Source organism: Thamnophis sirtalis, unplaced genomic scaffold (assembly GCF_051295495.1).
Source record: "Thamnophis sirtalis isolate CommonGarterSnake01/CBP01778 unplaced genomic scaffold, rThaSir2_p1.2 scaffold_11, whole genome shotgun sequence".
Classification (NCBI taxonomy): domain Eukaryota; kingdom Metazoa; phylum Chordata; class Lepidosauria; order Squamata; family Natricidae; genus Thamnophis; species Thamnophis sirtalis.
The window spans coordinates 593423-621143 of record NW_028261391.1 but is presented as its reverse complement, the minus strand read 5'-3'; the positions used below and the strand labels follow the sequence as shown (position 1 = coordinate 621143).

Here is a 27721-nt window from a genome sequence, read left to right as displayed (position 1 = left end):
TGCACTCGTCCCGATGGTTCAGGAACCAGTCGTCGTGAGGAAGAGCTTTTTTAAGGTCAGAAAGTAGATCTTGAGGCACCTCCCTCTGTGCTTGGGTCTGTTGACGCGTGAGTACCGGCGCTGCCAGGAGCGGTTGGACGATACTCAGTTTAGAGCAATTATATTGAGGTAATCTGGACAAAGCATCCGCCATGAAGTTCTTCCCACCCGGGAGATACTTTAGAGTGAAATTGAAACGGTTGAAATATTGGGCCCATCGCATTTGTTTGGGGGAGAGACGACAAGGCGTCCGCAATGCCTCCAGGTTCTTGTGGTCAGTCCACACCTCAAATGGGTGTTTAGCACCCTCCAGGAAATGGCGCCACGTAGCCAGGGCCCAACGGACCGCGAAAGCCTCCTTTTCCCAAACCGCCCAACGCCTCTCCGTGTCAGTGAGCTTTCGGGAGGTGTACGCGCAAGGCTGCAGGTCACCTTGGTCGTTGGCTTGCAGCAGAATGGCCCCTACGGCGACATCACTGGCATCAGCCTGGACGACGAACGGCCGGTCTAGGTCAGGATGCTTAAGTACCGGTTCAGCGGCAAAGAGGCGTTTAAGTTTCTCGAATGCCGCCTGGCATTCCATGGTCCAGTCCAAAGGTTTATTAGGTTTAGGTTTCGGGTCGCCTTTCGTCTTGAGCAAATTAGTAATAGGAAGAGCAATCTTAGCAAAAGAGGGAATGAATTGACGGTAGAAATTAGCGAAACCCAAAAAATTTTGCAATTATTTACGAGTCTTGGGCGCGTCCCATTCAGTGACTGCCCTCACCTTCTCAGGGTCCATTTCAATGCCATCAGGTGAGATGCGATAGCCAAGATAGTCAATTTTAGTTTGGTGAAACTCACACTTAGACAACTTGGCATAGAGGTCAGCGGCACGGAGTTTTTTCAAAACAGTGCGCACCAGAGCGACGTGGTGGTCATAGGTGCGAGTATAGATAAGGATATCGTCCAAATATACGATAACTCCTTTGTACAGATGATCGTGCAAGATGTCATTAATAAGTTGCATGAAAACAGCAGGGGCCCCCTGTAGGCCAAAAGGCATGACCCGGAACTGAAAGCAACCAAGAGGGCAGTTGAAAGCAGTCTTCCATTCATCTCCTTCCTTAATGCGTACTCTATGACCCTTTAACGTGGGTAATGTTGCCAACTTCTCCAGTCCCTTTCATCGTCCCCCCTTCTTTCCCCAAAGTACCTTTGGCTCCAATAGTCAGGGAATTCACTCGTCTGGGGTTTTCTCACGGCTCCCGGCTCCAGCGATGGTTGTCGGGGTTGCCTTTGGGTGATTCCAGCATTCCAGCTTGTCTCTGTCTCTCTTTGTCCCACCGAAGTCGACCATCGGGGTGGGGGAGGGTCAGGCTGGCTGGAAATTTGCAGTTGAAATAAATCTTCGTGTAAGGAGAGGTCGGGCGGGCTGGGCTCGTGAAGCGAAAGTTCGGGAGGCCCTGCTCCGCTGGTATACTCACCTCCAGCGGCCCCCTCCTCCTCCCTGATCGGTGAAGACATTAGCCTCCCTTCACGGTAGACGTAAATCTCCTGGAAAGGGTTTTTGAGACTTTGCTTCTTGTCAGCATCACTCCATCAAATAATTAGGAAAGAAAGACTAAGAGACTCCATGGTTTGGAAATCCAAAGTACTTTTACTAATTATAAATGGTAAGCAAGCAGTTGCGAAGCAAAGTCTACTTAATTTGGATTTGGATTTTATTGGAAATTTATATGCCGCCCTTTTCCCTGAGGGGACTCAGGGCGGCTTACAACAATAAGGGAAGGGAGTGCGAGACAAGACTTAAAAAGAAAAGAATCGTGATTAAAAGAAAATTAATCGTAAAAACACAACATTCACTCAACATTCGGGCGGGGTTAGAGTAATCCTATCCCCAGGCCTGACGGGATAGCCAGTTCTTGAGGGCTGTGCGGAAGGCCTGGACTGTGGTGAGGGTACGGATCTCCACGGGGAGGTTGTTCCATAATGTCGGAGCTGCAACTGAGAAGGCTCTCCTCCGCGTAGTCGCCAGTCGGCACTGGCTGGCGGATGGAATTCGGAGGAGGCCTACTCTGTGCGATCTGATGGGACGCAGGGAGGTAATTGGCAGGAGGCGGTCTCTCAAATAGTCAGATCCACTACCATGGAGCGCTTTATAGGTGGTAAGTAAGACCTTGAAGTGCACCCGACGATCAACAGGTAGCCAGCGCAGCTCACGGAGGATTGGTGTTATATGGGCGAACCGTGGTGCGCCCATGATCACTCGCGCGGCCGCGTTCTGGACTAGCTGAAGTCGCCGGATGCTCTTCAAGGGCAGCCCCATGTAGAGCACATTGCAGTATTCCAGCCTAGAGATCACAAGGGCTCGAGTGACTGTTGTGAGAGCCTCCCGGTTCAGGTAGGGCCGCAACTGGCGCACCAGGCGAACCTGGGCAAATGCCCCCCTGGTCACAGCCGACAAGTGGTGTTCAAAACTCAGCTGTGGATCCAGGAGGACTCCCAAGTTGCGGACCCTATCTGAGGGGGATAAATTTTGCCCCCCCAGCCTGATTGATGGAACGTTAGCCAAATTTTTGGGAGGAAAACACAACAGCCATTCGGTCTTTTTAGATGCAATATTCCAAGTGTGGCCTTACTAAATTAGGCGCGAAAGCAATTGATATATAGAATAGCCCATTCCCCACCCCTTAAGGTCATAGCTCCAGGCCAATCATAAGTCCTTCAAGTGTCAGGTGTGAGATAACTTCAAACAGGCATCACGAAGATGGAATGTCGAGGCCGTTAATCTACGCGGGAAGGTCTCACCCATGCGCCATCCGAGCATCTCGAACATCCTAGAAGATTCCTCCAGCACATCAATTAACCCCTCCCAAATACCAGCCCTCCCTCCCCGTTTCATGGCAGCTGAAGCAACAGCAAAGCAGAAGCTGACATCCACTCTCAGCAAGCCCACCATCTGAAAGAACCAACCTAAAGGAAGAAATGCCAGAAAAAGGAAAACTCAACCCTAAGTGAAAGGTATATGATGAGCCTTTAGGCTTGAAATCAATTAGTCCGAAGCCAGAAAGAGCCATCCTCCTCCTCCTCCTCCTCCTCTTCCTCCTCCTCCTCCTCCTCCTCCTCCCTTCTCATGATTGAAGCTGCACCTTCCAACTTTATTCCCCTTTACTGACCTCCTGGAAGTGTGTGGCCACAAAGGGTTTCTCTTTCCAATGCTCCACTACAAAATGGGACAACTACTCGCTATGGCCAACTTGCCATGGGACAACTCAACAAATTTAACAGATAAATAGAGTTGGAAGGGACCTTGTAAGTCATCTAGTCCACCCCCACCCAAGCAGGAGACCCTACACCATTTCTGACAGATGGCTGCCCAGTCTCTTCTTAAAAGCCTGAAATACAAAAGTTAAATTAATTTCAACAGAACTGTGGCCAATAACAGCAAAATAAGAAAGTCAATCCAGAAATACAAGAGTTCACTAATAATTTCGATGGAAACGTGATGACTAAAAATAAAAGTAACTGAATGAAATGATTAATACGCCGTTGAATTGTCCCTGCGGCGAATGTGGCCGTGGTGCTAGACTTCTGCTCCAGTGGGCTGGGCTGGTGCATTCCCACTGAGATGCCGAGATTTTGAGGGCATCTCTGGAATGTTGTTTGCAGAAGAAAATCCCGTCTGGGAATCCGGTTTTATGAAAGTTGATGAGTTTCTGCCTGATAACTTTAGGTCCTTAGCTGTTCGTTCAGCCTTTCTCTCTGAAGATCCCGAAATGGCTCCGGTTTGCATCGTTGGATGTAAAAATATTTTCGAAGCTATTTATGGAAATCATTGACTTCCCTGAAGTTTTATTTGTCGGATCAAACGAATTACTCTGGTTATTGTCTTAATTACCAATGGGATTCTTCCACTCCGTTCCACTGGGATACTTTGTACAACTCATGGGTGGCTTCTTGTACAGTGATGTCCTCAAAGCGCGATTAAGAAAAAGTAAAGTGGGAAGAAGAGGCCGTCCACCTTTTGACCTGCAGGGAGCTTGCTCGCCTTCCGTTCCGTCGGAGTCTGGAGACTTTGCTTATTACACAATCTTGTGACGAACCCAAGGTGTTTGGTACAGAGGCTGGAACCGAGCATAAATTATGACTGTATGCTGATACAACTTTGGGCTTCCTAAATTGTAGTTTGGGAAAGTAGAGAAAAAAGTGAGAGAGGTAAGATTCTAACCTTTAGGCAAGGAAAACCAAATGCGCAGATATGGAATAGGTGGTACCTGGCTCAACCGTAGCAACTGCACCTTGGGGTCCTAGTGGAGAATCCCTTAAGGATGAGCCAGCTGTGTGCAGCAGCTTCCGAAAAAGCTAATACAATCTTTGTATTGATGCAATTAATTAATTAGTGCAATCCTAGACTTCATTAACAGAGGGATAGAATCAAAATCACACGAAATATTAGAACTGCTTTATACAACCTTAGTAAGGCCACACTTGGAATATTGCATCCAGTTTTGGTCATCACATTATAAAAAAAGATGTTGAGACTCTGGAAAAAGAGCAACGAAGCTGATTAGGATAAAACGGAGAGAGAGAATTAACCTGGAGAAATTTCCTGGCAGGGAGATCAATGAATCAGTCGAACAACTTGATTTTGGAAGTTGTGGGAGCTTCATCACTGGCAGTTTCCAAGAAGAGATTGGGCAGCCGTCTGTCTGGAAGGGTCTGGGGAAGGGGGCTCCAGCTCCTGGGCCCCAGCCTGTTTGAAACCAGGCCCCGGGAGACATGAGCAAGTGTGCACATGTGAAGCTCCACTCGTGCGAGCAGAGGGTGCCTGTGCGGCTGTGCAAAACTCCACTTGTGCGATTGGAGGGCCTCCATGTGCGCCACTTGCACAAATGGAGCTGTGCACACACACACACACACACACATGCACCTGCCATACACACACACACACACACACACACCCTGGGCCTGGCCACCGAACTGGAAAATTTGGGGACTGCTGGTCTAGGGTTTCCTGCTTGAGCTAGGGGTTGGACTAGAAGACCTCCAAGGTCCCGTCCAATCCTGCTAGCTTGTTAGTCCGGGCTCACTCACTAATTCAATACAGGCAGTCCTTGACTTACAACCATTCATTTAACAATTGAAAAACAAAATGGCTCTCCACCACCTGTACCTGCGTTTGCAACCGTTGAACCACCCTGCAGTCAGTCATACGAGAGAGAGATTTACAAGGGGTTTGGTTTTGTTCGGAGTTTTTTTGCGATTTCTGGCAAAAATAAAAAAAGCCCATCGGGGAAGCTGGTTTCTCTTTACTTGTGTCCCCCTGACTGACATGCAGCTTCTGTCTGCATAATTCTCCCCCCTCCCGTCACCTCACCCCACATTCAACCCTCTTCACGCATAGCCAGGAATTGGAGGAACTGCAGCTGACGGCCTTTTAACCAGCTTCATTATCCCGAAAAGCTGCTGCGCCTCTTTCTGGTTTTTGACCCCCATAAATTAATGTAGGTCTCCCCTCTACAAGGCCTCCCTTTGATCAGGTCCCCGTTAATAATGTTTTCAAAGCTTTCAAAGTAACAAAAAGACCATGATTCATTCATCCAAAGAAGCTGAGTAACAACATATTCAGATAAAAATGCATTTTTCAAGCAGTCTTCCTCCTCCCCTCTTGTGTTCTCAGAACCTCAACCCTTTGGAACACACCAGTTAAAAGTACTTTTAATGGTTACACAACTAAAACACAACTTAAAAGCTGCACTGAAAAAAATATGTGTCACATGTACGAAATTTGAAATGAAAATTGGAGTTTTCTGAACTACAAAATTATGCTGTCTGTTTTTTCAAAGGCTAAACACATTTCATATATTGTTGAACATATAAACAAACTCATTAAAAATAGTTGTTGAAATTCGGAAGAAAAAATTGGACTTTTCTGTTTTATAAAATCAGTGCTGTCTGTTTTTTTAAAAAGTTACATACATTTCATCTGTTATTAAAGTGGGGTGAACTCATTAAAAGCAGTTGTTCTAATTCATGCTGACAGATTTCTCTATGTCAGAGGTGCAATAAATCTGAGCCTGCCCTGTGTTTACCTCATATTGGCTGAGAATTCTTCCTGTGGCATAGATAAGATAGGAAAGTGTTGCAAAAGTTTGGAATCTGTCAATCTCTGGAGAACTTTGGATCTGCCAGGGTGAGATTATTGTTTAAAGGATGGTGTGTTCCTGGAACAGGAATTGTGCAGATGCCAAAGGTTGCTTTGATGAAGTGTGCCAACTCGCGGCCTTCGAATTGGCTTTTGAATGTCACGGAAAGTCGAACAATGTGATTCTGTGGAGTTTCGATTCCTGTTTAACAATCGAGTAATAGCTACGGTCAGCAAGCAGAAATCACTGCTATATTTCACTTTTGAGTTGGTTCAAAATCAGGATCACGAGAAGTGATACTACCACTTCATAAGTGGTGTTACCAACTTTAAAATGCCTTGGTAAGATCCCACTTGGGATCCTGCATCCAGTTTTGGTCTCCACAATATAAAAAAAGATGTGGAGACTCTGGAAAGAGGGCAGAGAAGAGCAGCCAGGATGATGAGGGAACTGGAGGCGAAAACATACGATGGATGGGGATGTTTAGTTCAAAGAGAAAAAGGACTCCGGGCGACATGACAGCAGCCTTGCAATATTTACCAGAATAACGGAGTTGGAAGGGATTTTGTAGGCCCTCTAGTCCAACCCCCCCTCCCCCCGCCCATGCAGGAGACCCTACTCCATTTCTGACTGATGGCTGTCCAGTCCTAGACATCAATTGTTTCAACTCCTATCCTCAAAACGAGGCTATAGAGCACTGCAGACCAAGACAATTAGACACAAGGCCAGTTTCTCCCCCGAACGCCATCCCTCTGCTAAACAAATAATTCCCTCCCCACTGTCAAACTATTCCCTAAGGCTGCATTACTATTAGTCTCCTCATCGTCCCTTCCCCCCATCTCCTCCCACTTATGACTGCAGGACTGTCACTTCGTGGCTTGCGTCCTTACAATTTACATTGATTGTTTCCTAGTATGATTTGATTGCTTATTTCTACTCTGTGACTATCATGAAGTGCTGTTCCTGATGATTCTTGACGGATGTATCTTGTCTTTTTATGTCCACTCAGAGCATCAGCACCAAAGATAAATCCCTTGTGTCTCCGATCACACTTGGCCAATAAAGAATTCTATTCTATTTTATTCTATTCTATATAGAATAATAGAGTTGGAAGGGACCTTGGAGGTCATCTAGACCAATCCCCCGCCCAAGCAGGAGACCCTACACCATTTCTGACAGATGGCTGTCCAGTCTCTTCTTGAAAGCTTCCGTGATGAAGCTCCCACAACTTCTGAAGGCGACTTCTATTCCATTGTTTGACTGCTCTCACTGTCTCCCAGGACATTTCTCCTTATTTCCAGGTTGACTCTTTCTCTCTCCTTGATCAGTTTCCATCCATTATCCCTTGTCTGGTGCTTTGGAAAATACCTTGATCCCCTCCTCTCTGTGGCAGCCCCTCAAATATTGGAAGACTGCTATCCTGTCTCCCCTGGTCCTTCTCTTCCCTAGAATTTGAAGGGTTGCCCCAAAGAAGAGGGTGTCCATTTATTCTCCAGGACAAGGAGAAACGGATGGGTAGAAACTCACTGGAGAGACACCCACCCTAGAAACAAGGAGGGCATTTGTCCGGCCTGCCTCGCCTTGAACCTCTAGTTCAGTGTTTTTCAACCTTGGCAACTTGAAGATGTCTGGACTTCAACTCCCAGAATTCCCCAGCCAGCGAACGCTGGCTGGGGAATTCTGGGAGTTGAAGTCCAGACATCTTCAAGTTGCCAAGGTTGAAAAACACTGCTCTAGTTAAGAACTGTCTTCAACTCCATTTGTTGAGAAAGGCATCGCTTACTAGAAATCACTACTGAAATTGCAGTGACCTTGAAGGTCTTCTGGGAGAGAAAGTGTGAACGTCCGGTTCCCTCCCTCCCATCGAGTTCCCCCCCCCGGGAGTTCATGGCAGCCGACACTGAATGCTTGCAAAAGACCGGAGCGAGGTGGCAGCTGACAATATTCCTCTCAGGGAGAACAAATAACCAATGGAACGGCTTCCCTCCGGAAGGGCTCCGTCACTGGAGGCTTTTCAAGAGGAGGCTTAGTATCAGGACTCCTGACTTGCCCAGGGGGCTGGACTAGAAGACCTCTGGGGGGCCCTTCTGTCCCTAGGAGTCTACGATTCTACAAGCCTCAGACCAGAAACGGTCGTCCTACTTGAAGATCTACGGAGAGCCTCAGTCATCCCAAAGGTCATGGTCTTCCCAAAGGTGCTTTTTCAAGGCTTCACAAAAAACACCAGTTGGGCCCTTTGGGGCACCTGGAGCTTCCCTGGAGGAAAATCCCCCCTTTCCAAGCTGGCTCAGGGCTTCCCAGCCACGAGCCCCAAATAAGCTCCTTTCTTCCCTGCTGGGGAGGCCCCCTCCCGCTTCCTTTCCTTCCCCCCTTCTTCCTTTCCAGGCTGAGCAACCACTGCCTGCTCTCCTTCCCATTTCCATGTTCCTGGAAAGGTGAGGAGGAAACGGCAGAGCCAGCCGGGTGCTGGAGGGTGGCCTTAGAGCCCCCTCCCGGGTGGGAGCCCCACCGAGGTGCAAAGGGCACCAGCTGAGGAGACTTTTGCCGGGGAATTTCCCCATTCCGTCTTTCTGTCCCGTAATGAAATGATAACCGCGTGACAAAGTCAGTGAACCAGAATTAGACTCCTGTGAATCCCAACAAGGTTTCTCCGGGGGGGGGGGGGAGAGAAATGGAAACCACTCTGCCCTGGGTGGGAGGGTGGTGGGGAGGGTCAGCCTCTCTTAAGGAGGGTAAAATCAGAATTAAAATAGCTGCCAATTTGCCCAGATCCTCTGGCTGGCTGGGAAGCCCCACTTCTGCAACCTTCACTCTGGGCTGAAAAGAGGAATTATACTAATGCGGGGGGGGGGTTCAAACTCAAGGCCTGGGGGGCGGATACGGCCCGTGGGGTGCTTAGATCTGGCCTGAGGGGGGGGGGCACTCTGGGAACAGGGAAGGACTGGCCTGCGGTGCCTCTGCCCGTGAAAACGGAGCTGGGGAGGGACGCCTCCAGCCCTCCTGAGCTCCATTTCTGCTGGCAGAGGGTTGCAGGAGGCTGTCGCAGCCGAAAATGGAGCTCGGGAGCCCCTTTTCACTCGCAGAGCACCCAGGCCACCACAGGAGCCCCGATACGAGTAGCGTTGAGCTGCCCCCCCCCCCCCCCCGGCCATGCCCCCCCCCCCCGCCTCAAAACCCCAGCTGAACCGGAATAGAACTGTATGAAGTCTCCCCATCCTTGTGGGGCAGTGGGGGAGACGGGACGGAGGGGGCCTTTCTGCTTTGCTCGACAGGGAGGGCCAGGTGGCCCCCAGGGGACAAGGGTGGGTTGGGTGCCTGACTGCCACGGCCACGGGATTGAGGCTGGTGAGGGGAAGCCTTGATGCAGGACCAATCTCAGGAATTAGGCTGGCATGACACATCCAGACCCTCCACATAGCCTGGGTCTCTCATGGGGGGGATAAAGAACCTTCCTTCCTTCCTTCTTTTTCCTTCTTTCCTTCTTTCCTTTCCTCCTTTCTTTCCTTCTCTCTTCCTTTGTTCCTTCTTTTCTTTCTTTTTCTTCCTTTCTTCCTTTCTCTCTCTCTCTTTCTTCTTTATTTCTCTCCTTCTCCTTCTTTCTTTCTCTTCTTTCTTTCCTTCTTTCCTTTCCTCCTTTCTTTCCTTCTCTCTTCCTTTGTTCCTTCTTTTCCTTCTTTCCTCTCTCTCTTTCTTCCTTTCTTCCTTTCTCTCTCTCTCTCTTTCTTCTTTATTTCTCTCCTTCTCCTTTCTTTCATTCTTTCCTCTCTCTATTTCTTTCTTTTTCTTCCTTTCTCTTTTTTCTTTCTCTTTTCTTCTTTTTGCTTTTCTTTCTTTCTTTCCTCACTCCCTCCCTCTTCAAAACAACCAATCTTAGAGACCACCAAGAATTCCTCAGTCGTCCTCCTCCTTCTCCACCACCCCCTCTTTGTCTCACTCTCTGTCTCTCCCTCCCATTTTTGCCCCTATGTCCACAATTAACAGAATAATAGAGTTGGAAGGGACCTTGGAGGTCTTCCAGTCCAACCGTCTTCTCAAGCAGGAGACCCTAGATCATTCCAGACTTGTGGCTGTCCAATCTCTTCTTAAAAGTCTCCATTGATGGAGCATCCACAACTTCTGGAGGCAAGGAGTTCCACTGGTTAATTGTCCTCACTGTCAGGAAGCTCCTCCTTAGTTCTCCTGACAGTCTCTGTGCACCTCCAGCACATTTCCCAAGACCACCTTAACCTTCCCCCCCCCCGCAGCTTCCGTCCTTGATCGCACCCAGCCCAGACCCAGCTAGATGACTTTGAGGCAGACCCCCCACCCCCCACCCCGGTCTCAGCCCAACCCACTTTGTGTGGGGAAAAGAGGAGGAGGAAGCAGCTTTATGCATCTTCATTGCCTTGAGTTAGTTGTAAAAAGTAATAAAGGTGTGTTAACAATTCTTTTTTACTACTTAATACAATAGGATATTGGCTATGTAATAGTATACATGTGATTATATGTGATGAAAATGGGAAATAAAAAAAGTATTTTTAAAAAAACAATTCTTTTTTTACAAATATATTAAAGAATCCTCTCCTGTAATTGCGCCCCTGAGCATCTCAGAATCAGAACAGAGCTGGAAGGGACCTTGGAGGTCTTCTAGTCTAGCCTCCTGCTCAAGCCTGAGCCCCTATGCCATTTCAGACAAGTAATTGTTCATTCTCTTCTTAAACACCTCCAGTGATGGAGCACCCACAATTTCTTGTGGCAAGCGGTTCCACTGGTTAATTGTCCTCACTGTTAAGAAATTAATTCCAGGTTGCTCCTCTCCTTGAGGAGTTTCCATCCGTTGTTTCTTGTCCCGTGAACAGCTGGCACCTGCTATGAACCCAGGTGCTGCTCCTTTATTCCCCAGGCCCCCTGAAATCCCCCCTCCTGGCCCTGGGGAGAACACCCCACCCCGAATTCCGAGGGAGTTTGAACCGACCCAGCGGGAGAAGAAGGGACGCAGGAGGCAGCCACCGCGTTGCAAGCCCCACATTCCTGTCACAATCCTGAGCTTTCTAACAATGATGGTCAGAATAATGGATCCCGCTTGAAGTGGAACCGCTTCTCTTATCTTGGGGAGAGATCTACGGATTGTGATGGGACTGCAGGAGGTGAACATTTTAAGAACCTTACAAGGGATCTGGCGACACATCCAGAAAAAGGAGACTTTCAGGGTTTCCTTATAAAAGGAAGCTGTGAAATTAAACTACGTTCTAGGCCAGTGTTTTTCAACCTTGGCAACATTCGCTGGCTGGGGAATTCTGGGAGTTGAAGTCCGGACATCTTCAAGTTGCCAAGGTTGAAAAACACTGTTCTAGGCATTGCAGTTTCTACGCCTGTTAAAAACGAAGCAAAATCCCAATTTAACTTGAGTTAATGTCTTGGGGTCGTAGAAACCGAGGGTTGGAAGGGACCTTGGAGGTCTTCTAGTCCAACCCTCTGCTCAAGGCAGGAGTCCTGGGGGGGGGGAGGGCTGCAGCAGCCCTGCCATTGCCCATCAGAACTCCTTAGCCTTGGCCTCAAAAACCGTCTTGTGGGTCGGCAGTGCCAGGCACAGGCCGCTGGGAGCACGGCAGCACCCGCCAGGAACCCCCCTGTGAAAAACCAAATCCCCAGGTGGTCTTGACTGGCCCAAAGGGAGATTTCTTGCTTCTTCTCATCCAAGAAGCTTCTCCAGTGAGGAGGAGAAGGGGGAGGGAGGGGAGGGAGGAGGAGGAGGAGGAGGGAAGGAGAGGGAGAGAGGGGAGATAGAAGGGGAGGGGGAAGGAGGGGGGAAGAGGCGTCATAGATTTTTGGAAATGACCCCAGAGTCAAATCCCTTCTCTGGCTTCCTGAAATGAACCCATAAAATACCATCACAACAATGGGGTCAAGGTGGGAGGGCAACCTGGGACTTGTTGAGTGTTTTTTTCTCTTAAATATGTTTTATTTCCATTTCATTTCGTACAGTCACATATATACTGTGCATAACCGGGGCATATAACATTGAACAATAAACACAGCCCTCCCTCTTGTCAACAATACCCCCCAAAATACAAACCCAATGTACCACTTCGACCCACCATACACCCTTTCTTTCACCCCCCTCCAACTTTCGTTCTTCCCTCCAACGTTCCCCTCTACCCTACTTCCCCTCCCCCTCTATCACTCCTCTCTCCCGATACCCTCCCTCCCTTCCTTCTCATCCTCCTTCCAGTCCTCTCTCCCACCCTCTCTACCCCTCTTTCTTCTATCCCTCTACTCCTCCCTTCGGTGTATTTCTACTATCTATCAATATATTCAGCTTGTCCTATTTTTACACTAGAATTAAAGAGCAACAGTATACAAGTGCAGTGCAATCATGTTGAGTGTTTTGTGTGTCCTTCTGCAATTCCACCCCCCCCTCTCTCTCTCACACACACACAGAGACTTTTCATGGGGCTGGGAGGAATTTGAACCTTGTCTTCAGCAGTGGGGCTGGTCAGTGACCTGATTTATGCTCCCATCTCCTCCCCTGTGAAATGGGCTGGGTGGGGCGGGGGGGGGGGTCATTGCCTTCTGCACCTTCCATAAAATATGGGGGAAACAATCCAACCACCGAAGGGCTTGAATGTCAAAGAGATTCCGGCAGGTTCAAGATCAGCACAAGGGGAATTTGCTGCCTGCCCTGCCGTCATCTTCTCCTCTTCCTCCTCCTCCTCCTCCTTCCCCGACGGACAGAGGCTGAGAAGCAGAGCGTTTGGATGACCTCATGGCTTCCCCTCCTCCTCCTCCCTCCCCCTCCTCACAAACCCCTCTCCCTTCTAGCACTGATGAGGTCACCTAGTCAGGTCACGAAACGTCTGCAAGAAGGCCCCCCCGCCCAGAGACCCCCAAGGGCTCCTCATCTCAGCCCTGAGCTCCGAAGACCCTCCCTTATCCCTCCCATTTTCCCTTCTCCGACTCCGGTGCCCAGAGCTGGACCCAGGAATGCCACAGGGTGGCCTAGAGGGGAGAATGGCCTCCAGGACCCGTTTCCCTCCCTCCTCCCAAAGCGGCTTTTTCAAAAGGCAAATGGACTTTGTTTTTCCTCAAAGACATTTTGCTTCTCCTCCAAGAAGCTTCTTCAGTTCTAACTGAATGGGGGCAGATGGAGGGAGTCCTATTCCTGGAACATAAATGAAGGGATACTATATCAGGAATATAAACTCAGAAATCATGGGTGCTCCATCACCGGAGGTTTTTAGGAAGAGGCTGGAGAGCCATTTATCTGAAACGGTCTCGGTTCTCCTATCCCCTTCCTAGTTTTCAATTATAAAAATAAACATTCCATCTTTCCTTACGCCGTGTGTCGTAAGGTCCCTTCCAGCTCTATTCTAATCTATTCTATTCTACTCTACTCCATTCCATTCTATATTCTTTCCATTCTCTATTCTATATTCATTCCATTCCATTCCCTATTCTACTCTACTCTACTCCATTCCATTCTATATTCTTTCCATTCTCTATTCTATTCTATTCTATTCTATTCTATTCTATTCTACTCTACTGTACTCTACTCTATTCTATTCTATATTCTTTCCATTCTCTATTCTATTCTATTCTATTCTATTCTATTCTATTCTATTCTACTCTACTCTATTCTATATTCTTTCCATTCTCTATTCTATTCTATTCTATTCTATTCTATTCTATTCTACTCTACTCCATTCCATTCTATATTCTTTCCATTCTCTATTCTATTCTATTCTATTCTACTCTACTCTACTCTACTCTACTCTACTCTACTCTATTCTATATTATTTCCATTCCCTACTCTATTCTATTCCATTCTATTCTATATTCATTCCATTCCATTCCCTATTCCATTCCATTCTACTCTACTCTACTCTACTCCATTCCATTCTCTATCCTTTCCATTCTCTATTCTATTACATTACATTACATTACATTTCATTTCGTTCTGTTCTGTTCCTTTCTGTTCCATTCCATTCTAAATCTTTCCATTCTTCACCATTCAGAACTGAAAAAGCTTCTTGGGTGAGAAGCGGAAAAGCTCTGCGCAAGCACAGCTGTGGGAGCCCCCCAGGGGAGCCGCTGGCAGGCAAGGGCTGGCTGGGATGCTGGCTTTGCAGGCGGGAGCTGGGGGGGAAAGACCCGTCTTTGGCCCTTGCTTGGGGGGCAGCCACAGGCCTCCCCCGGGCAGAGAAAAACTCAGCGGCTGCAGAGCAACAAAACCCAGCTGGGCAATTTTATGCCTTTCCGGGAACCTCTTTGAAGGATAAATCCACAACGTTGTGTGTGGTGTGAAGGCAGCCCCTCCCTTGGGAAATATGAAGGGCTGCCATAAAGAGGGTGGGGGTGGGTCCACCTACTCTCCAAAGCCCCTGAAGGCAGGGCAAGAAGCCACGGATGGAAACTAATCAAGGAGAGAAGCAACGTGGAACTAAGGAGGAATTTCCTGACAATTAGCCAGTGGAAGCTCCATCACTGGAGGCTTTCGAGAAGAGGCTGGAGGGCCATTTGTCTGGGATGGTCTGGGGTTTCCTGCTTCAGCAGAGGGGTTGGACTAGAAGACCTCCAGGGTCCCTCCCAACGCCGTGCTTCTGAATTCTCGCCATCCAGCCTTCCCCAGCGATGGCCACGAGGGCTCCCAGCGGCTGCCACCCCTTGGAAGGGAGGACCAGGGCAGAGGAGAATCAGCCAGAGGGATTCCCTGCTGGAGGGGAAATCCAGGCAGAAACTCAACAGGAGCTGAACTGCAGAGCTGAGGCTGCATCCCAGGAGCCTGGAAAGAGGGAAGCGCAGGAGAAATGGCCCAAGGGGAGCCAGGGGGCTCTAGGGGGGGCGTTAGGGCTCCGTTACCCAGTGCCTAAGGAGACCTGGGGCATTCAGGAAAGGCCCATCTGCTCCAACTCTATTCTATGCTTCTTCTGCCCTTGCCAAGGGGAAGGAAAGTGTAGCCCCCTCCCACCCCACCCCCTGCCCCCGAAGGGCATCCTCTGGCTGAAGCCCCTGCACCCTAAGCAGGAGGGCCTCCCCCGCCTCCCCCTCCCGCTTTTGGCCTCTTGAGATCTAGCAGCCTCCTTGGCCACATTGAGCCGGTGGAGAGAACGGCCTGATCCAACCGTGGTCCTGGGCTTCCTCACCGTGCTCACCTTGCTTCCACCTGTGTGCACACCTGATGGGAGAGACCTGCTGGGACTCCGCCCTCCTCTCCTTCCTCTTGGGGCCGTGTCACCCACAGCCGGGCCTCACTCTGCTCCTGGCTGGCAGCTGGGTGGCACTGAGGCTATGTGGAGCAGCCCCAGGGAGAGAATCTGAGAAGAAGCGACAGCAGCCGCAGCTCCCGATGCTGCCCAGCCCCATGGGGCCCCGGTGGTGCCTGGTGGGCCTTTGGGTCTTCCTGTGTTTTGCCATTCAAGAGAGCCGAGGGTAAGATGCCCCCTTTGCCAGGGGTCTGGTTAATGCTAAGGGGAATCTCTGCTTCTTTCCTGAAAGCTGAAAGCGTTATCGGATGAACAGCTGGGAAGTTCCTGTCGGTTTATCTGGGGAGACGTGGGGATGCTGGCCACGGGGATCGCTCTTGCCTTGTCTGCCCCAGATGTGACCTCTGGGCAAGCCAACATCTGGGGGCTTCTCTCTGAGGTGTTAGAGAGGTTTAGCTCCTATTTCCACACTGGAACAAACATTGGCTGGGTCTTCTGCCACTTGTCTCTCTTTGGCTAGCAAATTGTGTATGTGAGTGTGGGGGGGGAGTTGAGAGAGAGAGAGAGAGACAGAGGGAGAGACAGAGAAAAGGAAAGAGAGAGGAGAGAGAAAAAGAGAGAGAAGAAGCAAGAGAGAGAAAGAGAGAGAGGAGAGAAAGCAAGAGAGAGAGGGAGAGACACAGAGAGAAAGAGAGGTAGGGAGAGACAGAGGAGAGAGAGAAGGAGAGAAAGAAAGAGAGGGAGAGACAGAGAAAGAAAGAGAGGTAGGGAGAGACAGAGGAGAGAGAGAAGGAGAGAAAGAAAGAAAGAGAGGGAGAGAGAGAGAGAAAGAGAGGTAGGTAGGGAGAGACAGAAGAGAGAGAGAAGGAGAGAAAGAAAGAGAGGGAGAGACAGAGAGAGAAAGAGAGGTAGGGAGAGACAGAAGAGAGAGAGAAGGAGAGAAAGAAAGAGAGGGGGAGAGAGAGAGAAAGAGAGGTAGGTAGGGAGAGACAGAAGAGAGAGAGAAGGAGAGAAAGAAAGAGAGGGAGAGACAGAGAAAGAAAGAGAGGTAGGGAGAGACAGAGGAGAGAGAGAAGGAGAGAAAGAAAGAGAGGGAGAGAGAGAGAGAAAGAGAGGTAGGTAGGGAGAGACAGAAGAGAGAGAGAAGGAGAGAAAGAAAGAGAGGGAGAGACAGAGAGAGAAAGAGAGGTAGGGAGAGACAGAAGAGAGAGAGAAGGAGAGAAAGAAAGAGAGGGGGAGAGAGAGAGAAAGAGAGGTAGGTAGGGAGAGACAGAAGAGAGAGAGAAGGAGAGAAAGAAAGAGAGGGGGAGAGAGAGAGAGAAAGAGGTAGGGAGAGACAGAAGAGAGAGAGAGAAGGAGAGGAAGAAAGAGGGGGAGACAGAGAGAGAAAGAGAGGTAGGGAGAGACAGAAGAGAGAGAGAGAGAAGGAGAGAAAGAAAGAGAGGGAGAAACAGAGAGAGAAAGAGAGGTAGGGAGGGACAGAAGAGAGAGAAAAGGAGAGAAAGTGAAAGCGAAAGAGCGAGAGAAAGAGAGAGAGAAAGAGAAAGAAAGAGAGAGGGAGAAAGAGAGGATGGAGAAACAGAGGAGAGAGAGAGAGAAGAGAAAGTGAAAGAGAAAGAGAGGGAGGGAGAGAGAGAAGGAGAGAAAGAAAAAGAGGGGGAGACAGAGAGAGAAAGAGAGGTAGGGAGAGACAGAGGAGAGAGAGAAGGAGAGAAAGTGAAAGCGAAAGAGCGAGAGAAAGAGAGAGAGAAGGAGAGAAAGAAAGAGAGAGGGAGAAAGAGAGGATGGAGAAACAGAGGAGAGAAAGAGAAGGAGAGAAAGTGAAAGAGAAAGAGAGGGAGGGAGGGAGAGAGAGAAGGAGAGAGAAAAAGAAAGAGACAGCGAGAGATCATTACTGTGAGCCGCCCAGCTGACGGTTCCCCCTAAGAAATTCTCCTTGAGGTGCCAAAGCATCCTTGGCCACAGGGAAGACCCCTCCCATCATAAAGGGCTTAAGACCCTGGCTATGGCTTCCTGGGGGGGGGGTCCCTTTCCTGTAGCGTGAAAGAGAGAGAGATCCATTTCTGCCCTGTTGGGGTGGATCACCTGATCCAGTCACTCCCTCCAAAGTTTCTTTATTTCTATGCCACCTCCATTATTTTTACAAATAACTCAAGGCAGCAAAGAAACACAATATTTCTTCCTCCTCCTCCTCCTCCTCCTCCTCTTCTTTTCCCCACAGCAACAACAACCCTGTGAGGTGAGCTCAGCTGAGGGAGAGAAGGACCGGCCCAAAGCTTCCCAGTCGGTTTTCGCCCCTAAGTGGGACTAGAACTCTCTTGTCTCCTAAGGATTGGCCCAAAGTCACCCAGCTGGCTTTTGTGATTCAGGCGGGACTAGAACTCAGAGCCTCCCGTCGTCTGTTGCCTTAGCTACAAGTCCAAACGTACCTTTTCTGACCCGTGACCTGGGCAGAAGCCCATCGCCCTGCCCTCCGGCGTGCTAAAACAACTGGCGAAATCTGGCCTGCGTTCATACAACACACAGGGAAGCTGGGGGTGTGTAGAATTCTTCAAGCCCTCCATTAACCGAGAGTAGATTGAGTGGAAATAACTGCCCGTAGGCCGTGAAAGAACTCAGGATAACATCCTTTGGGCCTCAGGAGTCGTGTGAATGCGGCCACTGGCTCTTTTTCCAAACTGTCCGGCTGCAAACCCAATCATTGGGACGCCACAAAAGGTGGTTAGAGCGTTACAGGGAGTCCTCCAGTTACGACGGTCCATTCAATGACCATTTGAAGTTACAATAGCACTGAAAATCCTGATTTATGACCGAGGGTGAAGGTTCGTTCTCCCAACTTGTGAGTTGGCGTCCGAACGTTTTGTCACCTGGCCAGGTAACATCCTCAGGGGTGTTTAGGAGATGCGAGTGCTGGTATTCTTCTGCTTCGAGGGCCTTCGGGCAGCCTGTGGCTGTTCCCGTGTCCCGGGGTCATGTGATCTCCCTTTCTGACCAGCGACGCTCATGTGAAAGCTGGATTCCCTTATCAACCGGGCTGCTAACTTAACTGGAGCGACTCCTTTAACAACTGTGGCAAGACAGGTCGTAAAGTGGAGCATAATTCACTTCACAAGGAGAGAAGAAAGAGAAGAAAGGGGGGTAGGAAGGAGGGAGGGAAGCAAGGAGGGAAGGAAGGAGGGAAGGAAGGAGGGAAGGAGAGAAGAAAGGAGGGAAGGAAGGAGGGAAGGAAGGAGGGAAGGAGAGAAGAAAGGAGGGAAGGAAGGAGGGAATGTAGGAGAGAAGGAAGGGGGAAGGAAGGAGGAAAGGAAGGGGGAAAGGAAGGAGAGAAGGAGAAAAGAAAGGAAGGAGGGAAGGAAGGAGGGAAGGAGAGAAGGAGGGAAGGGGAAGGAGGGAGAGAAGGAAGGAGGGAAGGAATGGGAGTAGGAGAGAAGAAACGAGGGAAGGAAAGAGGGAGGGAGGGAAGAAGAAGTAGGACCGTTGTAAGATAAGATGGATCTATGGGATGATAAAAAAGCAATCTTCAAGTATATTGTCAACAGTAGGGAAAAATTGTTATAAATACATATTATTAAGAACAGTTATGAGATCATATAATTGTGAATGTATATATGAAATTGATTTAATAAAAAAAATTCACTTCACAGTTGGTCTTGCTTAACAGCGTAAATGGAGGGCTCGGTTGTCGTCGTAAGTCGAGGACTAGCTGAACCGGGGGAGAAGCTCCACCTGATGCTTTGGCTGTTTCTGTCCACAGGCAGAGTTTCTTTGGGGCGGGGGTGGGGGGGGGAGAAGGCGAGGAAGTGGGAAGGTGAGAAAGGGAGGAGGGAGGGGGGGTCACCTTTACCCTGGGACTGGAGTCCTGCTCCCAGTTTCCTGGTCGTGATTCCTCTGTGGGGAGGGCCCTTTGCCCCACCTCTGCCAACACCTTTGAGCTGCCAACACCAAGGAGCAGCACGTTATGCAACGCCCCGCGGGGGGGGGGGGGAGGCAGCTGCCCCCATGGCTGCAGAGTCCATGAGACACGCCAGTAGGGGGTAGGGAGGGAGGGGCTCTGGGGTCTCTGCCCCTTCTTTAAAGGCTCTGGGCCCACCGCTCCAGAGAGGAGGAGAAGGGAGTTGGAGGGGGGGAGGTTGAGTTAATTAAGATGCTTTTTCCAAAGTTAACTGGAGAGTTTGTTTTTTCCCTGTGAGGAAGACATTTCACTTCTCATTCAAGAAGCTTCCTCCCTTCTGATGAGCCCAGGAAGCTTCTTGGAGGAGAAGCGAAGGGTCTTTCTCTCAAGGGAAAAAGCCGCCCAGGTAACCTTTGAAAACGCCCCTTTGCCACACCTGTTACCTGGATGGCTGAGAACCTCCAGAGAAGTTGGGTTCATCAGTCCGGTTCTTTTCAGACTTTAAGATGGGGGGGGCTTCAACTCCCACAATTCCCACCCAGCCTCTTTTGGGTCTTCCCTTAGTTGACGTGATTTTGGCTCTCTAGATAATTCCTCTATTTTCAATAGGAAAGGCAGAAGAAGGGGGGAAGGATAAAGAGGAGGAAGAGAAAGAAGAGAAGGGAAAGAAGGTGGGAAGAAAGAAGGAGAGAAGAAAGAGAAGAAACTGGGGGAGGAAGGAGGGAGGGAAGAGGAGAGGGTAGTAAAGAGGGAAAGAGGGAGGGAAAGAAAGAGAGAAGGAGTGTTGAAAGGAAGGAAGGAAGGAGGGAGGAAAGGAGGGAGATTAAGAGAAAAGAAAGGAGGAGGGAAAGAGGAAGGGAAGGAGGGAAGGTATGTGAGAAGGAGGGGGGACCGAGGGAGGGAAAGGAGGGGGGAGGAAAGGAGGAAAGGAGAAAAGAAAGGAGGGAAGGCAGGGGAGAAGGAAGTACGGGGGGAGGGAAGAAAAGGGTATGGAAAAGAAGAAACGAGGGAAGAGAAGAGGGAGGGAAGGAATAAGATACCTAACCTTTGATGTTTATAATGATTTGATAGTATGGGAATATCTCGAAATGTAGTTGTATTGTTTTTTACAAGTTATGGATGTTGTATTTTCGTTTTACCAATAAAATCTTATTAAAAATTTTTTAAAAAATCCCTCTATTTTCTCCTCTGGAACCTCCTCCCTGTTTTGTGATTTTGCTTATTAAAAAAAAATGCATTTCCTTATTGCCTGTTGGGGGAGTCAGTTCGGTGTGGTGGTTAAGGCACCAGGCAGAAACCAGGCGACGGTGAGTTCTAGTCCTGCCTCTGGCACAAAGCCAGCTGGTTGGCATTGGGCCGGTCCCTCTCCCTCAGCCCTAAGGAGGAGGCAATGACAAACCACCTCAGAGACACAGGGCCAAGAGAACGGCAGGGATCCACCTGTCCAGGCAACCTCTGAGAATTGGTCACGATTAGACGGAGGAAAATAATTATAATATCTCCTCCTTTCTGAAGCCTTCATATCATTTTTTCCCCCCTTTTCTCCCAGTTTCCCGGGCTGATCCGCTGATTCAAACTGTATCGCTTATGCCAAAGTCGTGTTTCTCTGCAATTCTTTGCCAGCTTCAATTGTGGTGCCATCTTGACATTTTGACCAGAAGCTGCCCCTCTTCAAACCACCTTCCGCTCTCCCAGGAGCCACCTTCCCATTTCCTAAGGCTTCCCCATCGCTTTCCTTTTCTCTCCAGGGTCTCCCTGCCCCCCACCACCACCCGACTCCTGCTGGGCAGCCTCTAGCTCAGTGTTTCTCAACCTTGGCAACTTGAAGATGTCCGGACTTCAACTCCCAGAATTCCCCAGCCAGCATTCGCTGGCTGGGGAATTCTGGGAGTTGAAGTCCGGACATCTTCAAGTTGCCAAGGTTGAGAAACACTGGTCTACATCTTGGGTGTCTAACCAGACTTTGCCAACTAAATCTATTCCCTATTCTAGTCTTAGTTCCTTAGTCTTATTCTTCATTTTCCATTCTCCTCTCCTCTTCCCCCCATCTCATCTTTTTCTATCTCATCCCCTCCCCTCCTCCCTTGTCCTCTCCTCTCCCCTCCCCTCTCATAATCTTATCTTAGAACAGAACAGAATAACAGAGTTGGCAGGGTCCTTGGAGATCTTCTAGTCCAACCCACTGCCTAGGCAGGAAACCCAGATAAATGGTTATCCAACATCTTCATCAAAACTTCCAGTGTTGGGACTTTCACAACTTCTGTGGCAGGGAATTCCTCCTCAGTTCCGAGTTGCTTCTCTCCTGGATTAGTTTCCACCCATTGCTTCCTGTCCTGCCTTCAGGGGCTTTGGAGAGCAGTTTGACTTCTTCTACCCCCTCCCCTCCTTATCCTGTATCCCCTCCCCTCTCCTTGGACGCTGCAGTCCCAGGCCAGTTGGCGAGGGATGTAGTGCTTACTCTGGTGATGCCATTTACACAAAGCCCCTCCTGTCCTTCCCCCCCCTCCTTCCCTCCCTGGAAGAGTTCAGCCAACATTGATGTCGCTACCCTTTGGGTACCAGGGACGGTGCCCTCCTTCCTCTTTGCACGAGTGTGAACCCCTTTCTTCACCGTCTTCGTGCTCATTTCCCACACCATGTTGACGGTGGGCACTTTGCTTTCTTACAATGGCTTTCCATGTATTTTCCCTTGGACCCCCCTGCTCTGCCCACCCTGCGCCAGTTGGTCCCTCTGGTGGGAAGGAGGTGGGCACAGGGCACAGGCCTCAACTGACCTGATTAGGTGGCTCAGTGGCGAAGGCACTGAGCTTGTCAATCAGAAAGGTCGGCAGTTCGGCGGTTTGACTCCCTAGTACAGGTCTCCTGCTTGAGCAGGGGGTTGGACTAGATGACCTCCGAAGTACCTTCCAACTCTGCTACTATTTACTTGTTTACTCATTTACTTGTCCCCTCTTTGCTTGGCAGGAGAGAAGAAGGCAACTGGGCGGCTGGTTTGAAGAGCTGGACTCAAAATGCAGGTATAGCCCCCACCTCATTCCTGCCAGGTACCTTAAAGCAGCTTCTCTCAAACCCCCCCCCAGCTCTCAAATATCCTGGAAGCCCCTTCTCGGGTGTTCTTGCCAGCTGACTGGCTGTGGATGATGGGAGTCCTTTTTCAGGACTGCCAGGTTGAGAGAGGCTTCTGGGAAGGGGGTCTGTTCTTCACTGCATCCCCCTCCCCATTTCAGACTACCTGGCCGGCTGTGACTTCAACAACAACTCCTGGCCCTTTTGCGACTGGACCCAGACCTGTGGCACTAACCAAGGCGCCTGGATACGCACCAAGCACGATACCCCCACTCCTGGCACCGGCCCAAGTGGGGATTATCCAGATGGAAGTAAGTGCTCCATAACTGCAATGGGCAAAGCCCCCTCCCCATTCTCCCCACTCCCCTTCTCCTCACAGGCCACAGGGCCGTCATGGGGACATCCAGGTCTCTTTCCCATGGCCATCGGGAGGCTGGAGCAGGCTGGAAGGATTGCTGGCTACCCGGTTGATATGGGCAGCTGGATGTGGTCCTCCCCTCCTCCGAGTCAGCATGCCAGCTTTGTCCCCCTCTCTCCACCAAGTCTCTGGAAGGCTGGAGAAAGGGTGGTGTCCCAAGGGCTGGATCCTAACTGCTCTTAGACACCAGGGAAGATGGGGCATGGGATGGAAAAGCAGAGGGAGGGCCAGAGAGTCCCCCATCCTTGAAAGGAGAGGCTCCTCTCTGTCTGGAATCCGTGTCACACCTTCAAGGCTTCCTGTGATCGGCAAAGGGGTCTCTCCACCCAGCGCAGCTCCCGTCTCTCAGAGCCCACAGAATCTGACCCAAAGAGCCGGGCTCAAGGGAGAAAGGCAGTCGTCCAGCAAACTCTGCACCAGCCCCTCTTTGCCTCGGGCCCTTCAGGTGGCCCTGGGAGCCTGGGGCCCTTCCCAGGGGCCCTTCCCTCCGCTTACGGGGAGCAGCCGTTGGGCCCAGCTGCTGAACTTCTGTTTGGATCCCAAATCCTCCTCCTGGGCCTCTTTTCCAGCTGCAGAGATGACGGCTGCGCCAGGGAAAGGATGTATTTGGCCCAAGGCACGCAGGGGGGGGGGTTTCTCCTCCACAAACGCTCAGACTTCATCTGGGCCGCCTTTATTCCCTCGATAAGAGTTTTTGGAGACAGCACCAGACCTTGGACCTGAAACGAGCAACAGGGACCCAACACTCCAGGCTAAAAGACACTAAGTGAATACACTGCGTGTTGCGTGAATCTTCCCCATGGCCGCTTTCCTCTGTAGGGGCCTGAAATGAGGTGGTGGTGCAAATGGGTCTTGCCCCCCCCTCCCCACATTTCAAGGACTGAAATTCCTTGAGGAAATTAAAACTTTTTTAAAAAAAATATTTTTTATGAAACGTATTTAAACGTTAAAAACAAAACCCAAATTTCCACTCATTATGGGGAAAGGAATCTTTAAGCTTGCAAGGCAGATGGATCTGGAATCCGGAAAAGCTCCCGGCCTCCCTTGTAATGATGGTTTAGGAAACCCCCCCCAACCCCCCAACGCCCCGTTTCCAGAAAGAACAGCAACTTCCCAAAGGGGCTGGGTTTTCTTGGGGTTTTTTTTTCTTTGAAAACATTTCGCTTCTTCACCCAAGAAGCTTCTTCAGTTCTGACTGGATGATGGGGAACGGAAGGACATCTGGTCCTTGGTACTTTGAAGGCTCTCCGAGAGTCCTTGATCTGTTTACAGGCCTTTGAGCATCCTTCAGAAGGTGCCACACCTGCTCTGAATCAATTCAATTCAATTTATTAAATTTATATGTTGCCCTTTTCCCCCGAAGGGGACTCAGGTGAGCCTCAGGGCACAGGTGAGCCCTCAAGTGGCCCCGAGGACTCTCAGATGGCTCACCTTCAGCCCTCCGAGGGTTAGCAACCAGACCACTGCAAAGAACATAAATCCTTCCATTCCCCTCCAGTCGGAGCTGAAGAAGCTTCTGGGATGAGAAGCGAAACGTTTTCAAGGGAAAACCCAAGAAACTCCAGTTGCCCTTTTGGAGAAAAGAAAAGACCCTTGGGACGTTGTCACTTCCTAACAATTAGGCTTTGTTTGTGTATCCTACGAACTTCTGAGATGATGGATGGGGTTTGCGCTAAGCGCACAGCGCGTGAAGGAAGCTGGCTGGGTCTCTTTGATCTCACCTGTGCAGACGTGATTCGGCAGGTCTGGGCCCTCGTGCCCCTCGCTTCCTTCTTCCAATAAAGGGCTTGGGGGCATCTCCCCTTCTCCTTGCAGGAGGCTACTTCATCTACCAAGAGGCCAGCAACCTGATCCCCTACGACCTCAACCGACTGGAGAGTCCGCAGCTGCTGAGCTCTGGGGAAATCTGCATCGACTTCCGCTATCACATGTTTGGCTCGGAGGACTTCAACCAGCTGCACGTGACCCTCCTGGGGGACCAGGGCGAGACTACGGTGTGGAGCCAAATGGGGAGCCAGAGCCCCGCGTGGCAGCATGGACTCACCTCAGTCTACTTTGAGAGGGAGACTCGCTTCCAGGTAACAGCATGGCAGCTCTTCAGAAGAGGTTGGGCCAAAGGGCCCCCTGCCTCTCCTGCCCTGCTCCCCAAGTGAGACGAAGCCCCTCCCAGCAATCGAGGGCAGTGCCCCCTCCCCTCATTTCTAGCAGCTGGCACCTCTGGCAGCTGATACAATCCTTAAGGCAAGCCGTGGGCAGCAGCTGCCAAAAAAGCCAACACAGTTCTAGGCTGCATCAACAGAGGGACGGAATCAAGATCCCGTGAAGGGTTAATGCCACTTTATAAGGCCTTGGAAAGGCCACACTTGGAATCCGGCATCCAGTTTTGGTCGCCACGATGTGAAAAGGATGTAGAGACTCTAGAAAGAGTGCAGAGAAGAGCAAGAAAGAGGATTAGGGGACTGGAGGCTAATCAGTGGAACAAGTTGCCTCCAGAAGATGTGAATGCTCCAACACTGGAGGTTTTAAAGAAAAGATTGGACAGCCATTGGTCTGAAATGGTCTAGAGCAGGGACAGCTAACCTTTTGGGGGGTTGGGTGCCAAAAATGCAAGTGCTGGCACCTATAATGTAAAGTACACCCCCACATGTGCATGCCCCCCCCCCACACATGCCTCGCTGCTCGTCTCCAAGCTAGCTTGGTATTTCCTCTGGGGTGGGGTGGGGGCATTTTCACCCTCTCCAAGCTCCAGGAAAGCCTCAGGAGAATGGGGGGGGGACGAAAAACAGACCCAACAGGCCAACTGGAAGTCTGGAAACGATCCGGAGGCTTTCCTGCAGCCTGGGGAAAAACGGCCTCCCCCAGCCCCCACAGAAGGCTGAAAACCAGCTGGCTGGCGTGCGTATGAACTCTGAAGCTGAGGGCTCGCATGCCAGCTGATCTGGCTCTGCATGCCATAGGTTCATCATATAGGACAAGACCAGTGTTTCTCAACCTTGTCAACTTGAAGATGTCCGGACTTCAATTCCCAGAATTCCCCAGCCAGCATTCGCTGGCTGGGGAATTCTGGAAGTTGAAGTCCGGACATCTTCAAGTTGCCAAGGTTGAGAAACATTGGTCTAGAGTCTCCTGTCTTGGCCAGTGGGATAGACTAGAAGAGCTCCAAGGCCCCTCCTAGTCCCCTACAACTTTTTCTAAAGCCCCCCAGGTTGAGGACGCTGTCTGAAAATTCCTCAAAAATCTATTCAGCATTATTGAGTGACACCCAGATTTGGTATTTTAAAGTAGTTGGCATTGATGAAATTCTTCACTTTCCCTGCAAAACAAGAGAAAATACAAAAGAAACAAAGCATATTTTATATATCAACCAAAATTAATGATCTGGAAAAGAGACATCATAGTAACATTCACATTCATTCATTCATTCATCCATCCATTAATTCATTCATTCATCCATCCATCCATCCATCCATCCATCCATTCATTCATTCATTCATTCATTCATTCATTCATTCATTCATTCATTCATTCATTGTAAGCCACTCAGAGTCATTGACTGAGATGGATGGCAGGAGAAATTGAATGGGGGAAGAAAGGGAGGGAGGGAGGGAAGGAAGAAGGGAGGGAGGGAAGAAAGGGAGGGAAGGTGGGAAGGAAGGGAGGGAGGGAGGGAGGAAGGGACACCATTCTCTGGGTATGAGCTTACAGAAACATCTTCAGTTGCTCTGAGGTCCTAACACCTGGCAGATTTTCCCACCTGGAGCTGCGGAGGATGGGAGGGCAGTTGAGCTCGTCCCATGGCAGGAGTCCATGGCTTCGGAGGGTCTCCTTCCTTCGGCCCCTGCAGCGAGACTTCTCCTGTCGCTCCCTTCCTTGCTCTGACTGGGCCTTCTTTCCATCCTCACAGGTGGCTTTTGATGCCATTCGGGGGTTGACGGAATATGGGGACACAGCCGTGGACAATGTGGTGGTCAGGAGAGGGCCTTGTGGTGAGTGACCCCTTCTCCACCTCAGCTTTTCCACCCGTGATCTTGGATTGCAACACCAGAGGAGGTGACCTCTCAGCAGAGGTCCCGAGTCCTCAAGTCGCAGCTGTTCCCCAATGGATGCAGGGAGGGAGGGACCCCCCCCAACGGCCCCTCAGCCCTGGGGGAGATGTGAGGGGCCTCCAAAACCCTCAGGGCTCCTGTGGAATCCAGGAAGAAGTATCTGGGGAGGTTCTCTGCCATCCAGGTGATGGTTGAAGCCCAAAGGTGCTTTTCCAAAAGACATCTGACTTTCTTGGAAAACCTTTCGCTTCTCATCCCAGAAGCTTCTTCAGTTCTAACCTAGTTCTGATGTAGTTGCAACTCTGTCAGATGATATAATGCCGTTAGAAGCCCCCTCAGGACTCTTCTTCAAAGGCCAAACTAGGTTGAAGGTCTCCTAAGATACTGGCCAGATGACCAGGCAAAGGGCAGCAAATGAAGGACATTTCATTAGCCAGCATTACAGCGCCACCTACAGACCAGAAGCCTTTTCAGTCTCCAGGCTGAGGGCCAGAAACGGTTTTAAAGACAAGGAGCAGCCGAGGTGACCCCAAAAGGCAACTGGACATCCTTGGGGAGTTTTTTTAAAATGTTTCATAAAAAGCAAAACATTTCAAAGAAAACATTTCAACCAAAATATTGCAGTAGCCATTAAACTTATATACCACTTCACAGTGCTTCACAGCCCTCTCTAAGTGGTTTCACAGAGTCAGCATCTTGCCCCCAAGAATCTGGGTCCTCATTTTACTGACCTCGGAAGGACAGATGGATGAATCAACCCTGAGCCAGTGACAGTCGAACCGCTGGCAGTGGGCAGAGTTAGCCTGAAGTACTGCATTGGAGGGAAGGAAGGAAGGAAGGAAGGAAGGAAGGAAGGAAGGAAGGAAGGAAGGAAGGAAGGAAGGGCAATAGAACTTAGACTTATATACCGCTTCACAATGCTTTACAGCCCTCCCTAAGCGTTTTACAGA

The 27721-nt window shown here is 50.0% G+C and overlaps 1 protein-coding gene across 1 annotated transcript; it reads left to right on the top strand.

The window, feature by feature from the left end:
- Positions 1–15276: 15276 nt before the first annotated feature.
- Positions 15277–26719, top strand: LOC106549733 (MAM domain-containing protein 2). Its single transcript, XM_087726032.1, has 5 exons — positions 15277–15575; positions 22206–22258; positions 22469–22618; positions 24541–24803; positions 26630–26719. The coding sequence occupies exons 1-5, from the start codon at positions 15325–15327 to the stop codon at positions 26717–26719; spliced, it is 807 nt and encodes a 268-aa protein (XP_087582158.1). The 5' UTR covers positions 15277–15324.
- The last annotated feature ends 1002 nt before the right edge of the window (positions 26720–27721 follow it).